Source organism: Phasianus colchicus, chromosome 2, assembly GCF_987193195.1.
Source record: "Phasianus colchicus chromosome 2, bPhaCol1.hap1.1, whole genome shotgun sequence".
Classification (NCBI taxonomy): Eukaryota; Metazoa; Chordata; class Aves; order Galliformes; family Phasianidae; genus Phasianus; species Phasianus colchicus.
Window position 1 is genome coordinate 46,271,421 of NC_143437.1, and position 21,782 is coordinate 46,293,202.

At 37.6% G+C, this 21,782-nt stretch overlaps 1 protein-coding gene across 1 annotated transcript in view; it reads right to left on the reverse strand.

Moving 5' to 3' along the window:
* Positions 1-3,723: 3,723 nt before the first annotated feature.
* EPM2A (EPM2A glucan phosphatase, laforin) overlaps positions 3,724-21,782 on the reverse strand; it is a 38,952-nt gene continuing 20,893 nt past the window's right edge. Inside the window, exons 3-4 of the mRNA XM_031612352.2 lie at positions 7,859-8,100; positions 3,724-6,537 (exon numbers count right to left, since the gene is read on the reverse strand). Of these exons, the coding sequence (XP_031468212.1) occupies positions 6,257-6,537; positions 7,859-8,100 (523 nt within the window). The 3' untranslated portion in view covers positions 3,724-6,256. The remainder of the gene's footprint in view (positions 6,538-7,858; positions 8,101-21,782) is intronic.

Here is a 21,782-nt window from a genome sequence, read left to right on the forward strand (position 1 = left end):
TTTAGGACTCATCTCATCAGTAACTCAGGTGGGGAATGCAGCAAGGCACTCGGAAACCAAGTATAGAGCCTTCAACTTGAAATCCCCAGTACTATTCTTGTACTCAAATTTCCATAAGTGGCAAGTGCTTTGTTATATCATTTCCTATCTAAAGGAAGTATTCCTTGAGCACAGCCTTGAATTCTGTGGAAGGAGAATCTTTTCCCCTCCTGCCTTGCCCTTGGGAAAGCAGATTAATAGCAGAATAAACATTCTGGTACTGATTTTCTCATTGATGCTCATTTTAAAGGCTTATTTTTGTTTTTCATACAATTTTTAAGACTGCGAACCTTGAATATTTACCGTAGCACAAAAACATAACGTTTTCAGCAATGGTTCCAAACCTAGCTATACTTTGGTATGTTCTCTGCTACCCAATCATGTGTTTTAGCTTGAAATACAGGACAGCGGTGAAGTAAAAAAGAAGATAATTGTATGTTCTAAGTTCAGCAATGCCCTAGTAAACAAGGATGATGATAATTAGAAGCACAGAAATTATCTTAGATTTGTATCATTTTTATCCATTTCTATATGTTTCTTGGAAGGTTTTTTTCTTTTTAAATCTCAGTGCCACTGAAAGGCATCCTGAAATTATCGCTATTAAAGAAAGCAAAATAAGAATTATGTACACAGTTAAAAGAAAGTTATTGATTTCATTTCCATAAGCGGAAAAACATGAATGGCTTAACTCAGCATTTTTCAAAGTGTACTTGAGTCATGTTCAAGCAATCAAGAGAGAGTTAATCAAATTTTTTCTTCTCAGAAATAATGATCGTGGCAGATTTTGTTGAATAGCTTGCAAGGTTTTGCTGTTTCAGTGTCTATCACTGAGCTTCTGTTGATCAGTGGGTGTTGAGATGTATTTGTGTCTCACTGGTTCATCTCAACAGATCAATCCTTTCTTTAGGTCACATATTTCCCACTCCTCCGTGTAAATCTTTCTCTGGTGTGCAGACCCAGTACAGACCAGTTCTCACCTTGGGAAACTTTTAGTCCTTTGCATGGCAGAATAACACATGCATTTTACCACTTAGGAAGGGTGGAAGACATCAAATACTGAGTATTTTCCATTTTGGTTGTGCATAGACGTGAAAATACAAACACCCCCACAATCATTGTGGGTGAACGTACTGAGAACAGCAGCTGTTGTATTCAATTACTGACAGTAAACTGAGCTTAAGAATTCTTCACATCACTGTAAGACCCAAAACGTTGATATTGTCAAACGAGTTGTGGTGTTTGTTATGCCACTCCAATGCTTTTTCCATTGACATTAGCCACAGTTATACTATGTATTTATGTATTTTGCCTTTCTGCAAGTAAAATCCTTATAGTCCTTTCCTAACCTCTGTGTTTATGTATTTTATTGAATTTTTGGAAATTAGATTCCTTTTCAGTGTTTGATTTGTTGCAGTGACTTTGGGCTGGCTGCCCAACTTAAATATGGTTGCTACTCTTGGATGCTAGCCTGGTTGTTAATTATTTCCTTTCTGAAACTGTTAGCACAAAACAAATTTTGTTGTAATGACATTAAATAATGACCACAGAAACCTGCCCGGTGTTAGAATTTTTTTTCTTGGCAGCTGTTTTATGCTTTTTCCTCAATCATGTAAATTAAGAATGAGGTTTCATTTAATATTTTACCAGCTCATGAATAAATAGGCCTCCTATTTTTCTTGATGAAAATATAACAACATTAGTATGGGAATAATTACCAAATAACAGACATTATCTTGCAATTTTTATAAAGTAAATCTTCCAAATAAGACAACACACTTAAGCACAAAAAAAGGCTGAGCTATACATGGCTAGGGCTCATGATGTCACCATCCTTATTTTACACGGTATAACTGTTATTATTTCCTCATCCAAAAACAAGCTTTGGTATTTACAAAAGGGCTTAAAATACTTCTTACTTATCTTTACAAATATGGCAATATAGTCAAGAACCCTTTCCAACTAGTCAAGACTGGGATGGAGCATCTTGAGGTGAAAGGGTGGAACAAGAAAAAAAAATCTAATTTGGAATGAATACCCTATAGATTCAATGTTAACATAATGGAAGGTTCAAAAACATGTTTTGGTTGCTTATATCGCAACTACACATTTATGCTAATATATGGTAATGGCATTACCCTTGAGAAATTTCCTTTCCTTTGTTAATTTAGGAAGAAAATCAGTTATGAATTCGTATGATTTGGTCTCGTTGGTGACGTCAGTGCTGTGTCAGAGGACAACTGAAGAATGATTAATTCCTTAACTTCCACTGTTCAAAAGGCTGCTCCCTCAGAGCTGCTCCTTTAACTTTAAGCTATAAATATGTGTAAAATAAACCATAATTCTTTCCAGCAGAATATTTTAAAGAAGCAACTGCAGAGGTGTTGATTTAACACATGGAATGTAAACAGCTCGAGTTGGAGAAAGTCATCTATATCCTGTCCTCCGCTACATTAATCCAATTCCATTTTAGCTAAAGGCTGTCTGCTGTTCATTATTCTACAAGAAGTTAGGGCTTGCTTGCCAAATATATACTTTTGTGGTAGTTATTATGCTTCTAAATATTTATTCACAGCTTCCTACTGCACAGCCTCAGTACATATTTTAATGAATTAAGATTTTTGTTTTAACTCTACTACTGATACAAAACCTCTCGCTGCAATTTAATGGGGAAACATAAAAGAAGAGGCAGGATAATAAAGTTATGGTAAAATTTTTGATGATTTTCTATCATATTTTTTCTCATTTGGAGATCAGTAAACTCCATGTGTTATCCTATAGAACTCAAAAAGTAGGTCTACTTTAGCTAGAGAGTCACCTTACAGTAACGTACAGAGTTTCCAAGCATTTTCTGGTGTATTGTACATTTTTGTTTTAAATAGGGAGTTCATTCCCTGCTCCTGCCCACCTACAGCCTAACCTCCATCACATTTCCTCAAGAGGGCTTGGCTGTGAGTCTCAAATCCTAATTCCACCCTGTCCTGGTGGAATACCCCAGAACAGAGACACTGTTTTGCAATAAGCTTTTGTGCAGCGCATACAACTCAGTTGCCCATTGTAAGACTTTCCAGCTACTCAGGAGCACAACCCAGTAAAAACCACAAAACCAACTCCCAGCCACATCCAGAGCTACACTGTGTTCAGTGCTGGACAAGCAGACAGGGAAGACTGAGAGCTTGCCACCTAAGCACCTGAGCAGACAAATACCAAAGAGGTCGAAGTACAAAGTGTGCACAGGAGCCAGGGATGAAAGAGGGTATACAGCAGCTCTGCCAGCCAGCCCAGTGTCCTTCACTGAACTGCATTCCATGACTAAAATCTCATGCAGAAGGTCCACATTAACTGCTTTCTGATATCAAAAATATTCATGAAACCAAACCTCTCAGACCTCAACCCATTCATCAAGGGGCCGCGTTTGTTATAACATTACCTGAAAGAGCTAGCTGTGCTCTGATCCTTCAGATACATAGCCCTGGGAACAAACAGACACTATTGCTGGGCCTATTAATGACACAGAGGTACTCTAAGTATCCTGAATCATAAATGGTCCCAATCTCATGTAACAAGTCCTGCTTTCTTCTTCAGTACTGCAAAGGTGAAAAACTGCTAGAAAAGGACAAAGAATACTGATGTTCTTACAAGCAGATAACCATTTTCCTTAACTGATGCTTTTCAGTGACAATTTATAACAATATTTCTACCTGGTTCCTGTTACTGTCTGCACATTAGTTTGGCTTTTTGGGTGCACTGTAAAATTAGCATTATTGTTTATTTGTGTGTTATTCTTTCAATGGGAGTTGCCCTTCTCTAAATATCACAGCACTTTTATGACTAAGCTGGTAAACTATACTAGGATGTAAACAACAGAGCTGTCCTCATCCTGACATCGAAACTGCATAAGGAATCTAGTATGTGGAAACAGCTAATGATCCAATCAGCAGAAGAACATATTGCAAATTGCAATTGTAATAAATAAGCAGTAGATGCAGCTCTATCATGTAATACACATTATATTTTCATATTATTGCTTTTTCTATTACTGTAGCCTTTTCCAATGATCTCTTCAGCATTTGAATTCCTAGCTGCTTTCAACAGACAGAACTTTTAATGGATGTTACTTGTGACAGACTGACCTTCAATGAAGAAAGCAAGGAGGTGGCAATGAGAAAAAAAAGCGACAAATCAGCACAAAGGGATTACAAGCCATAAGAACTCCTTGCACTTGCTGTTTAAATGATATTGACAAGCTGTTTTCACGTATTTCATCAGCTACTGTGATCTGCATACGATACAGCTCACCATCAGTTTAACAGACAAGGAAACTGAAATGGCAATAAACAGTGAATTAACAATCCCTTGCCAGGGCTTCCTTAAATAAATGGCTTCTGTATCATCTGAACTCCTGCACTTCAAGAGACGAAGCATCAGTCTGCTTCAACTGCTAAGGAAACGAGCATTAAGGTAGCCAACACAGCATGGTTATATCTTAGCTGTACACTCACTTGTGTGCACCATGTTATGCACCGTTCAGTCCCAAGAACTCTAAGGAAGAAATACAGTCAGCTATGAAACTAATAACATTTCAGGGGCAAAGCCACAAGTGTTGGTCACAATAGACAAATTGCATCAAATCGAAAAGAAACACAATTTAACCTTCGGGTTTCAAGTGTATCCCAAAAGAACTGTAAAAATTAAGCAAGTTCCAGTTTCTGCTCCTCATGGCATCCTCCTCCTCTCAATGTTGATTTGGAAGGGCACACAGCAGACCCTCAGAACTGGCATAGCATAGCAGACAAGCAACAGATCATCAGCATCACTGAAGTGGCTGGCCCCTACCCCATACAGTGGTCAGTCATCACCCTTCCTGTTACGTATGAAATTGAGAGCCAAATACAAAGGACAAAATGGACTACTGGAATCACCATGATGTTATTTAATTAGTGAACTTTTCTCACCCACTTTCTAAATAGGCACTGTTATTGCAAAGCAAAACCAAAACCAAACAAGCAAACAAAAAATGTAAAAAACAAAACAAAACAAAACAAATCAGGATCAAAACCACTCATATAGAATAATTTAAACATTTTTTTCCTTTTGAAGACTACTGAAATAGAAGATAAATAAAACATATTGTGTTATGCTGGGCATTCTCCATTAACAGTTCATATCCAAACAGGCAGTATTACTTCAAAGCAAAAACAAAGAAACAAACCAGAAACGAAGTCATGATCAAAACCACACATTTAGAATAACTTAAATTACCATTTTTCTTTTGAAGATAATTAAAGTAGAAGTTAAATAAAATATCATATTGCATTATGCTGGACTTTCTCCATGAGCAGCTCATTTCTATATTACATATTCAAATAAACTAAATTTATCAGTTATATTACACTGGCACTGATGGGGTCTTTAGAAGGACAAGTCAGTTGGCCAGAAAAAAAAAAAAAATCACTGAAAAATAAATCTATAGAAATTAGTTTCTTAATGTTTATGTATTCTTAATCCTCTGTTCTCTAGAGAATGTTTTTCCTCCCTTGGTCAATCTTGGACCTATCCTACAGCAAACTGGTTTTACCCATGCAGGGTTGTGAGCTCTCAAAATATCTAACATGAACTGCATAGGCAAAAAAAAAAAAAAAAAAAATTAGTTGGCTGCATTTGATACTAGTTTTATGCTCAACAAACTCAGATGAAAAATTGGTTTCTGGTCTTCTGCACTAAAACCATTTTTCTACAAAATTACTAGAAAACATTTCAATAATGTACACTCTAAAACAACTGAGCCGCTTTGACTATCCTCAGCTCCATCCAAAACTGAACCACAACTCAGTCAACCTTACACCTGTTTTTCTGAGAACATCTTCCTTTTCTGTCACTAAAATACTGCCAACAGTAATTATTTTATTTCAAGTCTTGTCTTATTATGTCTACCCTAACACTCAGTTCCTGTAGGCAAATAGTTAAAATAGAATCTTAGTCTCCTTTCACAGACCTTCGGGTCTTGTACTTGCAGCAAAAGGCTTAAAAACATGAATCGTATCAGCTTAAAGAACACAAATGATAAACACTCAAAGGCACTTTTTAACAAAATTCTCAGGGCTGTTATGACAGGTGTGCAATCTGATGAGGAGAGGCAGAAGTCTGATTCATGATTTCTTCATCGCTGGGATTCACATGTAAGGATTGTTCTTCACCGCCCTTTTTTTCTTCTGCTTTTCTACTCTTCTACTTTACATGAGGAACGAAGAGGTCCAAATTTCTGGAAGAAATCATCTTCAGCACGAATCAGAGCTTCCTCATCTATGTAGACAGCTGGTCTTCTGGAAGCCAAGAAGTACTGCACCTTCCGCAGGCTCCATCCCATCACATACTTCAGCCAGCCACTGACAGCAGCTGTAGACCTGCCAACGCCAGCATTGCAATGAACGTAGACAGTGTGTCCATTCTGCAGCAGCCCATGCAAGAGGCAGACAGCCTGTGGCAACATCTGTATTCTTCCTAAAGATAAAAACAAGGGCACGGTCACTAGCGTTTGAGAAAGTTAGGTTCACAGTAGAGATTTTGTCAGCACAGCCTGATGCACTGTAAATCAACAAGGGCAAAATGCTATATATTTTTCTGTTTTCTCTCTTCTTCTTTTTTTTTTTTTTTCCCCTCAAATAACCTACTCTAACCTTCATTTCTTCTTGCAACATAGATTCAGATCATTCAAAACCTGTAAAATGCATCTTTTATAGCATTCAAGTCAGCAATACAAAAATGTTTTTTTTTTTATTTTAAGGTTTTTGTTTTTTACCACCAATGGTCTGCAAATCTACCTACGCACTGCTGCTTTCCAAAACTTTGTAATGAAAACAGTAACATCAATCATAAGGGAAGGAGGGAGAACAGAATAGCATTTTCCTGTATAACTAAACTCTTATAACCTAATTGTGTACTGAGCATATGGTTAAATAGTCTGTGTATGATTAAGAACAGTCTTTCTCACTCCCAAAGGGATGAATATACTGTATTTCTTGATACCGCTCCCTGCTACTCTGGGAATTGAAGCTGCAGACATCAAAGTGTAACTTTTCCTCACAGCATAGATAAGCACTGACGTTAAGCCCTTTCAAATCCCTGTCTTAAGGTCTCCTGTCCTTCCTGATGCCCCATTCCTGATGTGACAGCTCCCTGATCATGGCAGTGAACTTCACTCTGTTGAAAGCACTCTTGTTTGAGTGAGCAGCCTACCAGCCAAAGACACACTTCCTACCTACGGGCTAAAAGCAAGATTTTGAAATGAGCATTCCAACAGAGGAATTAAAAGTATTCATTTATGTTATGATGCAATGCACTATGGGTATTCTAAATCAATTACAAATAATTATAGAAATGACTCCATGGAGATTCATGAGACTGGGATAGTATAGACAAAAATAATTTGCTTGGGGAAGGGAGTGGCTACACTAGACATACAGCACTATCTCTCTCCTTTTTAAACCAGCAAGGATGGCGAGCTGTCCTGCTGTGCAAGCTTGCAGTCTTCCACCTACACAGCATATTTTCATTATACAAGCTGAATGCAAGCTGAAAGCACAAGCAGTCAAGCAGTTATCAGTGTCTGATGGCTTGTGCATATACTGCCAGACACAAAGTAGTTTAGATGGCATCTCTACCTACCAGAAAATGTAAATAAAACAAAAATATCCTTGTGCTCTAGCTGTATTTTCACACAAAATTTATGCAAGAAAAAAAAAGGCAGCCATGACAGCAACAGTTTAGTAACTCAAAGGTTTTATTGTTATTAATTTAGCTGCAAGACTGGTCTGAGCATTACCTTCAGTGCTCATGTCTGGAGTTGGCATCCAGACATAGGCAAGACCTTCCTCTTTGTACAGTTTCATGAGGACTTCAGGGCTCATAGGTTCTGGGTAGCGATTGCAGCCCCAGGAGTTCTGAACAATGTCCCACTCGGTCTGGAAGTTCATCACTGCTGTGACACCCAGCTCGTGCTTTAGCTTGACCGTCACATGCTCCAGCTGCCGAGGGCAACTTCCCAGCCAGATGTTTGGCAGAATTCTAGCACGGAGAAGACATTGCAGTGGGTTTGATTAAAATAACTTAGCAGTTTTTACATTCAGATAAGTGGTGGTCTAGCTCAAAACCTGCTTAGCATCATCACACAAATACTTCTAAGAACAACCTTTAATTTCATGCAGTGAGAAGCTTCCTCATTCATTACAGTTTAGTTGGTAATGGCTGATGCTGGGGATCAAGCTCGTAACCTTCTGCAAAAGTCTAAGAAAAAATTCTGAGCAGTTACTAGCACAGGTCCCCAAGGCATCCATCATTCAGTCTGCAGTGGAAACTTACCAACATCACAAATTAGAATAAGAGAACTCTTTAGATTTGTGCAATTTGCAGAGAAGAAAAAGACCTAAGAGATTCACATGATCCAAATCTGAATAATAAGACAAATCACAGAACTCTTCTGGCTTTGTAGCTACCGCTATAACGAGGACAGTAGACATAAGGGGAAAAAGAAGAAAAAAAAACAAGGAAATAAAAACCAACAACCCTTACACTTCTCTTCTGTGAGAAAACTCAAAAAGGAATTTAATTAGTAATTTTCTTCTCATTTTTCTCTTCACTAGCAGAGTCTAAGGGGAACCAAGTGCAGAATTACAAGCCTAGTTTCCCTCAAGGTTTGAAGAACTAGATATTTTCTAATGAAAACCTCAAGAGATACAGTTAGAATGGATAAACATCCACACTGCCAGTAACTCTTCAAATCAAACTTCAAGACTGCTATCATTCTCCCACTAATAACTATCATTAAAATATCCTGCGTCCCAACCACTTTTTACATAAACAGAATATTAAGAGCCTTGTTTTTAAATGAGAATATTTAATCTGCACATAGAATTATATTTATGTTACCTAAAATGGATTATTTACATGCATAAATTATTAGTGATTTATTTTTTCTGTATGCAAAAACATCTATTTTAAATATGCAATTCACAAACTACAGTTAAATATACTCAATAGTTGAGTGAAGCTTAATAACAGCAAAAAAAAAAAAAAAAAAAGAATGCAAGCTACATCAAAAACAAGATCTGCAAAAATAAAACATCTGCCATAAATTTCTTAAGGGATTTTTTTTTCTTCCTCAATTTTAATCTCAGGGACAAATGGGAAAACTTATTTTTATTGAGGAACAGTTATTCATATAAACAGCCCCTAGGTCATCAGGCAGCTATTTCCATTTGACAAGACTATGACAGTAATAAGTGTTAACTAGCACTTAATTAAGCCCTGCAATTGGCAATGATTAAATCCTACTACATTACTACAGAAAGACAGTCAAACATAAAAATGTACTCTAGAAAGCACATTTTGTCGTTACTGTTTCCTGCATTTGAGCTGCATCCAGAGAGAAAGAAGCATTCAGCTATGCAAAAACAGCCAACAGTCCCAACAGCCCCTGCATCAGTGACACAATGACTTCAAGGTGGTACAGTACATGGTAACTGTTGAGTCATGGCCTGAACCACTGATTGAACACCTGGGGAAAAGACCTGGTCAGCCCTGGAAGCACAGGCAATTCAGCTGTGTGACTGGAAGGGGTGCAGCCTGGCTGCACCTCTCTTAGACCTCATTTAAGGGTGAATGGCACTGGGGAAGGATCTCTAGCTGGAGATTCCTCCCTGGTGGATCTTTCTCATATGAACTTGGAATCTTCTGATATGGGTAACCAATCTTCTTTCCTTATAGCATCTTTTTATCATGACAATCCTTCTGTCATTACACCTCTGGTGAAACACCTTTTCCCATTGTACTGATCTGTCCAATTGCTACAACCTGAGTCTCAGCTTTCTGGCTTACAGACAGTGAGTGAAAACCTGAGAATTTGGATGAATATATTACGCAGCCAAGACATGGCTTAACTGCTCTTCTTCCAGGAAAACGGTCCCCACGCAGAACAAAAGGGCAGAGCTCTCCTATTGGCTAATTCATATCAAAGTTCTGGGATAATTCCACATTACCCATATTTTCATTTGGCTTTAGCTGGTTCAAATCTTAACTCAGTCTTTTATAAGAAGGAAAGGATCAGTGCAAACAAGCATGGCAACTGATGAAGAGTTTAGCAGCTGTATAGATTAATGTTCTGTATAGAGATTAATGACAGCCCTACTGAGAGCTTGATTGTTCCAAGGACCAGGGAAGTGTTAATTTCATTTTTACATCTCTTACATTAGTAATAAGGAGTTTTAGTTTCTTTTTCCAATGTGTCCTTACTACTTTAAGCTGCCATTGTACTTCAGTAGCAGTTAACCAGATTGGAGCAATGGAGTGCTTGGCATGAGAAAGAGACCTCTTATTTTCCCCCCTCAACTGTCACGCAAACTGCTTTGAGCTGCTCAACAGCTGCTGCTTTCCAGCTCACATGTGGTTGTTTTCCAGCAGTAGATTAAGTGATCCTTACATACAGCTTAAAAAAAAAAAAAAAAAAAAAAAAAAAAACCATTTAGGGATTATGTGTGATTGCTCTTCTCAATCATTAGCCCTTTTCATATTCCCTAAGTATCACAACAAGATAGCGTTTAAACAAAATTTTACTTAGAATTGTTTTAATACTAAAATAGCATTTTGTCATTGTATACGTAAACTTCCTGTTCTAAGGATAATATACCATGCCTGGACTCAAAAGACACAGTCAATTCAGTCACAGTTTAGCAACAGAGAAACTACCTAGAGCAACATCAAAACGTTCAGTTAACCCAGCAGGCTAACATCTATAGATTTTCTAAAAGCTGTTTCTTTAAAGCTGCCTTCTGCTAAGTTACTTTCATCCTGCCTTACGCCTTAGTTCCCCATTGGGAATGTGAACATGGTATTTATCTACCTCAAGAGGACTTTGGGGGATTAAATAAATAAACAAATGTGGAAAGTTCCAATCTGAGGAAAAAACAACAAAATGTGAGACAGGTATCTATTGAATTTACTTGACTTACAGATACCAGACTGAAGGCTGACATCTTAAAAAAAAAATACTGCATTTTGACTTATAAACTGAGAAACCCAATAACAATTTATCTTTACTGAAGAATAAATATGGAACATATTTGTATGATTATTTTTCAGCTGTCATCACACTTAAATTATTTTTAATGATGTAGATATACGTTGCACTTGCTTGCTTCCCCCAGGACCCTGCACAGCCTAGATTAAATTGTAACTATTCACTAAGAAAGCATCTGGAACAATAAATGCATTCCCTTTAACCAATGCATATAAAAATGGTCTTTCCATCCATAAGGAGAAAATGAGTCTGAGACAATGAAAGATTAGCATTCTGATACTTTCATTTTTTAATGGTGCAGATTGTCATTTTCAGGCTAAAAGAAATGTACCCAAGGAATGATATGCTGCACCTTTCAATCCCAGACCTCCACAGGTGGCACAAAACCTGTCCAGCTGCTGTGAGGCTCTGCTTCATAGGAAGGGTGACCCGCCACAGGGGAAGGTACTGAGTTACTGCATCCAGTTGCTCCTTTACACACTGATGTCTACATTGCTTCTGAAGAAACTCCTGTATTATTGCCACTGTTTGTGATTTAAAGCAAACAGATTTGAACTTCAGTTCTTCTTAAAATGCTGAGCTGTAAACTAGGATGACTCAGGTGCTGTTTCTAGATTCATTGAATCATTAGTGCCCTAGGAGTGGTCATCTTGTAAAGCTTGCTAAGATCAGTCAGTCCTTCTTGGGAGTCACTGCTTTTACAGGAAAGTAAGTAGGATTCAATCCTTTGGGGAACACATTTCATTGGAACATCTATCAGGAACAGTATTGTAGATGTCCATTTAGCCATATAGTTGCCGGATTTAATCAAGAAAGAAGACTTCATCAAACTAGAGGGTTTTTTCCACTGGTTATTGGCAATAGAGAGTGATACATTAGCCACTCCATTTGTTTATATTGATAGCATTTTTGATCAAGATCCAGCATGTTATTTTAAATGAAAAGTGATGGATTCACCCCTTAGTGCCAGCTCAAGATGTAGCCCAGTGTTAAAGCTTGCAATTCACTTTGGTTGCCTGCACTACAGTCTTAGATCTTGTTAAGAATCAGATGACAAGCAGAGACAAAATTTAGCAGAGGGTTGTTAGAGTAGTATGGTTAGGATGAGGTTAGACTTGATGATCTTGAAGGTCTTTTCCAACCTGAGCAATTCTATGATTCTATGAGTATTAATATACACATAACAGAGCAGAGCAACTTAGTTGAAACAACAAGAAAAAAAACTGATTAAATTGCATGTGTTCTCCCCTAAAGGCTTTGATTTCATAAAGGTGTAGTGTGCAACCTTTATTTATATAATCTTTTATATGGCTACATATAGTTTGCAGCAAAACTTATTTTGCATTCCTATAGGAATAACATATACAATTAAGCCAATTTACCCCCAGCACTTTGTGGTGCTCCTATGCAGTTTGGTTTGTACTGATGTGGTGCTGTTACCCTGATACCTGTACAAGCAAGCAGTCCAAGGAGAACTAAGGCCTGAAATACAACTCAGTTAGAAGTGCATTTGCAGCTCAGTAACTACTGGAAACTGCTTCAAATTACAGTGCATTCAACTCTGAAGGCAGAATTTTTTTATAAGGTGAATTTGCAATGGAAAATCTGTCTGAATCAAAAGACTGCACTGAAACTTTTTAGTTTTAGCCAAGTTTAAACTAGTTTAATGACTAAATGTCTGATGAGAAATAAAGGAAGAGTGAGGAATATAAGAAAAAATTCCTACCTCTCTTTCCCTGTCTCTCACTTGACAGATAAGAGATTTCCAAAAGTATTGCTTTGGGCATATTCAAAATGAGAATATAGGAAATCTTACCAGCTGTAGCGGAGATGCTCTTTCATCTTTTCTCTACCCCTTGCCTTGTGACAAGGCACATCATATTAAACAGTAATACCACTAGATCATGATGATCCATAACTATTATACTGTATGTGCTCACTGTTCTGCCACTGGCATTTTTTTAATACCACATTGCAGCTTATTTTTAAATACACACGCATCTTCCCCAAAGCAACAAATTAGACACCTCTTTCGTGGGCCTTACTTGCTGTCTTCTGTCCTGATCACTTGCTAGAATTCAAACAGGGTTCCTTAGGGTTGCTTAGATTCCTATCTGAAGTTCTGGAATGCATTTACAAGCAAAGAAAGGTTTTCAGATGACCACACTGTGCTCTCCAATGGATGACACTAACACTTTCAAATATTGCTTGATATGTAAAAATACATTGATGACTACCCTTGACTCCAGAAATATTTTCCTAATGTCCAATATGAATAGTTTAGTCACAGTTACAACAAATTCTTCTTGTCTCCACAATGGATATGCAGAATAGATTATTCCCTTCCACTCTTTAAAAATCTTGTATCTGAAAATTACTAACACACACCCACACAGCTGTGCCTTCTTCATGCTAAAATAAAATAAATATCCAACCTTTCCTTGCTTGTTATATATTCAGAGTATTCAGTGATTCTTGTTTGCCTTTGGACTCTCCAGCTGATCAACATCTGTGTTAAAATGCTATTCCCAGCACTGGAAAGAAGCCCTATCAGTTCAGAGCAGAACCAAAGATTAGTTATTTCTTGTGCCCAAAGGCTATGTTCCTATGTATAGTTCTGTCTTTTTACAGCATGAAACTGTTGATCTACATTCAACAAGAAGTTCTATTTTCAAGTTAAGATATCTCACAAGTGATGAGACTACATAAACACGGTAAAGAATCTTAGCTTCCATACAGTTTCACCTACACAGCAACTGCTAAGAGATAAAAACAGGCAAGTGTTTTGTTTGGTTGGTTTTTTTGATACTTCCCCAAAATACCGACAATGTATGTAGATGTCAAAGCCTCGCTCTCTCAGATGAATCCCTGGTTTGGTCTTGTACTACAATTCTGACTTCACTCCATTCTCTTTAAATAAAGGAGACCTCTCACCAAAATGAATCCTTGCTACTGAAATATGAGATAATAATGCAGATCTAAGGGGTTATGACATTGACAATTCTCTGCACATCACGCAGGGCACATAGATAAATTATTGTGGTCTTAATCCCTTCTCCTGCTGACTTACTGATGAAGTCTCCTTGCAGAAGAAAAGCTGACGGAGGCTTTGTGATGAGAGACTTGACTTAAGTAGGATTGAATGAACACAGTCTGATGCACTCAGAGGCCCACCATGCAGGCAAACACTATTGGCCAAAGTAGGAGAGCGAGGCTTGATGAGACTAAGGTTTAACTCACAAAACACCAACATCTAAATGCCAGGCTTAGTAACATCACTCTTCTCAATAAAGATAGTTAAAAGGCTGTAATACTAGCAGAATCTTCACAGAAAAGTGCTGATTAATGATAAAACTATATCCTGCTGAAGTGACACAGCTGCACATCTTGTAATAACTACTTATATTTTTGAACAAAAAAATTACTTTTACTTAAATGCCAAACATAGAATAAGTCACACAAATTGCTGTGCTCTACTGCTGAAAGTGTGCAGTTTATTTTGAAGTTAAGAATTCTACCACAGGGCTTTAAATGAGGAAAATTAAACAGACCATGGTGTATTTTCAGGGTGGTTTGGTTTGTTGTTTTTGTTTTGTTTTGTTTCTACTTCTGATTTGGCACTGTGATGAAAAGTAATTAAGCTCGGGCAAATGTTCTTCTTAGATGTAATTTGGACTACTTATCGAGCCTCTCACATGGGAGCATACTTGGCAACTAAAAAGGAACACCTGCTTTTATCACCTTAGAACAACACTTTGTCAGCTTAGCAATATGCAAAGTTTCTCAAGCACTTAAGTCCCAAGTGCTAAGCTTAATAATACTGTATTTATTCCATGCTCACAAATGCATGAATGTAGCATTAAACTACACTATTCACTGATACGCAGAGCAAACGAGCCACTAAGAATTGAAATTAAGCTGACAATGTGCTAAAATGAAAACAGCTAATAAAAATACCAGACTGATACCTGAAATACAAGGTTACACATTCAGACACAATGCAGTTCCAGTAGCACAGTGACTTAGAAGATTTCTGCAACACAGGGATGATGGTACACAAAAGGGCTGTAGTTGTCTTCTCTTCACCCACCAGCCTGCATTTCAGGGCCACAAAAATGAACAAAAGGCTGGAGCTCATCCCCTTAAAGACAGGCTGAGAGAACTGGGCTTGTTCAGCCTGGAAAAGAGAAGGCTTTGGAAGAGCTTGCTGCAGCCTTCCAGTACTTAAAGAGATTTAGGTTAGATGTTAGGAGGAAATTCTTTACTCAGAGGGTAGCGAGGCATTGGAATAGGTTGTCCAGAGAAGTTGTGGATGCCCCATCCCTGCAAGTGTTCACGACCAGGCTGGACGGGGCCCTGGGCCTAGGGGTGGTAACCCTGACTGTGGTAGGGGGACTGAAACTGGATCATCTTTAAGGTCCCTTCCAACCCTAGCTATTCTATGATTCTGTGATTTACAGTGGTGGTATGATGACAAGAAAACAAAGCACAACCACACTAATGTCTAAGCATAGCTTTCCACCTCATTCATAATCTTCTGGTGGATTCTAACTGTGGGAGAAGCCTATAGGCCATGCCTGTTCTATGGATTGTTCTAGCTTTGAATGCCCTAGGAACGCAGGATAAAGAAGTATCCACCTGAATAAAATTCAAGTCATTCCAAAACCTTCTAACAGATGCCTAAACAAAACAGCAGTTGGTACCAGCGTCACTCAGAAATGAAATAAAATAGGAGCAGAATTAAGGTTTCACTCAGGTAATCAGGGCCACTGATATACTAGCATGTATGAAACACAAAAGGTCAGTGATGTGTATGCTAGAAAGCCAGATTAATTTGAAGTCTTCTGGCATTGCATGTGGTAGATGTATGAAGATACTCCTATTCTTCTGAGTTATTTCTTAATGTACACACAGCCTTGAAGTTTCTGTTGCTCTGACTCGAGCATAAATGCTCTCCGGACCACAAACTGAACCTGTGCAGTTCGACATCAAAAGCACAGAAGCATAGAAAGTTAACCAACTACAAAACTTTCTCTCCGCACCGTACAACTGCTCTTAGTCTCTGATACTTCAGAAAAACTCAATTGCGCTCAAGAAGCCAAATCGAATAGGCATAAAATTTTCTCATCACTTTACTTACAGAAATCGTAGAACAGGGGATGACCTACCTAAAGATGTTATAAATGTAATGCGATAAATGTAATCAGTAAATACTTACAAACGATCTTTTCAAATCTTTTACCAGGAAACAACAGCAGTCTGATAAAAAGTCTGAGGTACTAACAATAATCTGAAATTTCCACAGAAATATCAAGTACTTTGGAAGAGCAAAAAGAAATAGAGAACAACCAACAAGAACAATCAACTGCACAAAGACAGAAGGGAGCCACCTGCTTAGCTAACAGTCCTAACAAAAAAGTAGATCTATTGTTAATGATAAACCAAAAAGTACTGAGGTGTTTCAACCTCATCTTATTATGTGATTCTGTGAAAAAGGATAGGAGTTTCCAAGCATATAAGAAATGGCCACAAAGAAGCAGGATAATAATTTGTGCCCCATGTCTGATGTGGACAGGACAAGAAATGAACTTAAATGGCAAGCTCAAGAGACTTCAGTTAACATTAGGGAAGAATTTTACGGCAAGAATAGCGAGTTAATTGAATGAAAGAATGGGCTCATAACTGAATGAAGGAATCTCATAACTGAGATGAGATCATATGCAAGACCACACTGGGTAAACTTGGAATTATTTAAATATAATTGAGACTAAGTCAGAGCAAGAAAATGGACTGGATGTTTTCTTACGTCTCTTTGAGCCTATGATCTATGACATTACAATCCTCTTAATCTCCCTCTCTAGGATCACTAACTATATTTACTTATCAAGCTCCATCTTTAAATAATTCAGGTTCCTTGTAATCCTTACCCTATTTGAAAGGTCATGCCAGAATTCAGCTTCATTCCTTTGATGTCAGAAATATTGTTCTAGTTTACAATCTAAGTTCAGAACCAATTAATATCCATTTAATATTACATATTTTTTTTCCTCCCTTGTACTAATTCCCAAATGCTTTTCACAAATAGCAATACTTATCTCTCTCAGTCTTAATTTAACAATGCCATCTCTCTCAAATGAAGCTATGGAAGTACAAAGGTTTTTGCAAGCAAATTTACTTTACTATAAGTTCAGTGACGTGACTGCTACATAGCCTCTGGAAGATGCCCTCATACATTCCAAGCTCAGGTATCTCTGCTTTCCACTGCAGTTTGTGTTGAAGGCATAGATTATGTCAGAGAATCCAAAAACAAAAATAATGTTCCATATTTAAATATATTTGCAAAACCAAATCTGTAATTTCCACTGAATTCATGATACAGAGAAGATGTAAAGTTCTTCCAATCAGAAGTTTGAGAGATTTTTTTTTTTTTCTGAGGTATCTGAGGACCATGAAGTTTATCTGAAGAAGACAACAGAGATGAGGAAGTGTATCTCCATTAACAGGGGTTACATCATTACTTCAAAGGTTAATTACTGAGAGAACTGAAAAAACAGCCTGATGCAGCTGACCTCTTCCATGGGAGGACTAGAACATGCCCCAGATTCATCCCCTTTGAGAAACTTAGTGCAAAAGGAACTGTAAACTATCCTTGCTCTTCTGTCACAATAATAGATAAATGAAACTTAATTCTGCCTTGGGGATAAATGGGCATGCTCCAGTGAATTCAGTGGAATTGTTCTCATTAAGCTCGCAGTACACTGCTATCTATACAGGGAAATAAACTTTTCTATCTTCTCATTCACCTCACTCCATTAAGAAGCTTAAAGCCAATGAATTTATATCTCATGCATTTTTAATAATCTATTTTATCTCTGTTCTAAAAATGATCTAAAATAACTTGGTCATACAAGACTTTACACACATGGCCAAAATTAAATTATGAAAGATAAAATTTTATCTTCCCTGTGTTCAAAGTGAAATATTTTATGTCATATTTCACTATGTTCTTCCATCACGAAGATAAGATACTGTAAAAATAAGAACATGATCTTATCTTGCACAATGATGCCTTGCAAGATGTCTAGATCTAGCCTTACAGTGTGCAGTCACTTTTGGTTTTCAAACATACGCGTGAAGTTTCTGCAGATTCCTAGGAACACACTGCATGCAGCAGAAGGCAGTATTTGCCTTTGCAGGGAATGACTCTTCTCATGACCTCCTTTGTATAAATACTATCTGAAGCAAACGAAGTGCCAACTGCAAAAATACAGCCTGAGAAGAGAAGCAAGTTCCAAAGCTTGCACCAAATAATCTCAAGACCTTGTTCTGGAAATGACTGCTCAGTTGGCTTGTGGGGATTCATATTTAAATGCTCCAGTTTTAGAATCTTGTTTCATAACAGGCTGCCAATGGTTACTTCCTACATATGTCTCCATCGGGTTGCCAACATTCCCATTTGTTTTGAATTAGAACAAATACTTAGAAACGCAAGAACAACAGGCTGCTAAACTAAGCCAGACAGTAATGAGCCATGAATCCCTTGGCAAAAGGAACGAGAATTTCTAACATTAATGCTTAGTAACATGAATGATGCTGTTGCTGGCATCTGTAAGTTAAGGCATCTTAACAAAGTTGACTTAAACCCCTATGGACGAACTTTAAGTTAATACCTGAGAAGTGTTAGCAAAAGTATCTTTTAAATTTTTTTCAGTGTTTTGTGATCCAAACAGAAATATGTACACACATGTAGTGTACTGGAATGTCCTCAGAGCTAGGAGACAGTCAGAGGAAAAAGCACACCCATTTCTCCTGGTACCATCCAAACACAACAGTCCTGATGGATACTGCACCTGTGTTCATTCCAGTTAAATTATTTATCCAGAATTTCCAAAATTTCAACAATTCATTTACATTCATTTAAAAGAGGGAGAAGTGCATTCCAGAGTACCACAGACTGGGGAAAACCATTTTAGAAATATTGAGAAAAACTGAATCAATTCAACTTCACAATCAGTCACAAATATCTAAAAGAATCCCCCCCCCCCAAAAAAAAAAAGTCTAGTCAAAGGGACAATGGCTGATAATATCATAATAAATTGCCAGCAAACTTATTTTTAGCTAAAATACGTAGATACTAGATCAGAAACTTGAGATTAATAACCCTGGTGAATGAGTCGCCAACCCATAACAGAACTCTGCTATAACAATCCCTTGTCCCTTCATTTTTTCCTGGTTCTGTTTGTTTATATGTGCTTTTCTGCCTAATTAGCCTTCTCCAAGTCTTAGAAAATTAACAGAAATAATAATAATAAAAAAGTTAACAGTCTGCACCCTTCACTCTGACATAACATCTCTAGTACTCAAAAATCAAACAGACGGCAGAGCATTATAATAATCTCAACTCCCAGGTCTGCAAGCAGAATCTGAATGTTAGAGATGGAGAGGCAAATGTAGGGATGGAGCTGTAGAAAGCATCTTTGCAGAGCATGCTTGGAGTGCTGCACGGTTTAGAGAAGAGGAGCCGAGTTAGCACAGTACAGCTGCAGAGCACTTCCAAAAACAGCTATCCTGCTTCACGACTCAAGCTAACTCATCTACAAGCACAATTCATGAAAGACAAGACTAGCTCTATTTTCTCTCCTGGCTCCTAGAGGAGCTGAAGAAAGTGGGAAAAAAAAAAAAAAAAAAACACATTTGACTTGAAATTTTATAAATTAACAATTCTGCAGTTTTTATGGGAACCAAAAGATCAACAACAAATATTACAGGTTGCCTAAGTTTTTAAACTAACATATTTTTCCAGCTTTATTTCTTTCCCTATCACTATCATTTTTGAGATTGGAGTATTATTACAGTATTATTGGAGAATTTAATTGCAGGCACTTGAATAAACCTATTAAAGTCAGCTACTGTTACTAAAGTTCTTGCAAATGTGTTTGTGTTGTCAGCTGAAGCATAACTTTGTAAAACATTACTCAGTACTGGATAGCCTTCTACCTAGACCATCAATATTTATGAGAAGGTTTTTCTTCTTTTATTTTACCAGACTGAAGGAAACCCAGCAATTCAGCCTTTGGCAGTGAAAGCAATAGCTAATGTTATGTTTAGGAATGGCCTGCGCAAAGCCGACCCTTCTATCTGGCAGCCTGGCAACAGAAAGAATGCTAAGGAAACTATGAAGGAAATTGTGAGTTTTCATCAGACTTCCATCTTGAGCCAATGAAGGCACAAGTTATAACTGTTCTGAAGAGTTTTGAAAAGACAGTCCTAGAGAAGCTAGATAAACTAAGTAAAAAGGTTCTAAAAAGCCCACAAACTTCAATACCAGCACATCCTTTCTCTAAACTGAAATGACAGAGCCATGGAGAGTCTTGCCCCTGGCCCACCTTATCAGTGGATTTTGCATGTGAATGCTGCCATCCTGCTTCTGCTGCTACTTGTCCTGGTTTCAGCTGGGACAGATGTGATTCTTCCTTCCAGAAAGAGAGGAGCTGAGGGAGCATGAGGAGCTGGGAGTGGATAGAACCAGGACAGCTGAGCTAAACTTGCCAAAGGGATACTCCATGCTGTATGACTTCATGGGGGGGGGGGAGGAGGGGAAACAAAAAACAAACAACCTTGAAAAATGGTGGGGAGTCGGCTGGGTGTTCTCCAGTGAGTGATGAGCAATTGCTTGTGCATCACATGTTTTGTGTATTTGTAGATATATATAATTATCATTACTGTTCTCTTTTTCCTCTTCCTTTTCTGTCTTAGTAAATAGTTTGTATCTCAACCCATGATTCTACTTTGTGTTTCTTTTCCTCTATTTTCATCTCCATCCCACTGGAAAGGGGGAAGAGTGAGCGAACGACTGTATGGTGCTCAACTACCTGCCAGCTTAAACCACAACACTATTCTTCACTCAATTACTTTAAACTACAGGTAGGTAGACAGGTAAGTAGGTAGGAGGGTAAACAGATACAGTAGACAAAAAATATCACCATTCGACTTCATTGATGATCTAATTTATATTCTATATTCTTGTCTCTGTATAAAAACTGAAATGCATATTTCCCCTTTTCCCTCTTCTTGCATGCTTAAAATCATCTTTTTTCATTAGCAGGTTTTTCACATCAAAGTGAAAGACATTTCATTTAAGCTTACAAAGCGCAGTATCTTTTGAGCCAAGAAAGAAGAAATCCATATTTCTTATAACTTGGTAACCTTTATGACACCTGACACAATTTTCATCTTAGTTCACAAGAGGACACACATTAAACTCATGAGCAGTGTCATGGATTATGTACCTGACTCCCTGAAATTAAATTTCCCAAAGTAGAAGCTTAAAAGGAGAGAACAAGTGATTTTTCAGTACAGCCTCTTAATATGCTTCCTAGGAAGACAAGCATAATTCATTTCTTTGGTTTTGTTTTTTTCTTGCAGAAAGTAAATTATACATAGGAAAATATACAGCAGCAATTTGATTATGTTTACTCGCTCCTGGGAAATAAAATAGTTAAGCTTCTGAGACAAACTTCAAACAGACTAGAACTACATACAAGTTTCCTTCCTAATAAGTAATTTTTTATTCTTTAAGTAGAATTCCCCATATTTTTGTACGGAGGACATTTTTTAAAAGCATTCAAGCATGAAAGCTCGTTTTTAAGTCAATCAGCAAAAGCTAGAGGTAGAA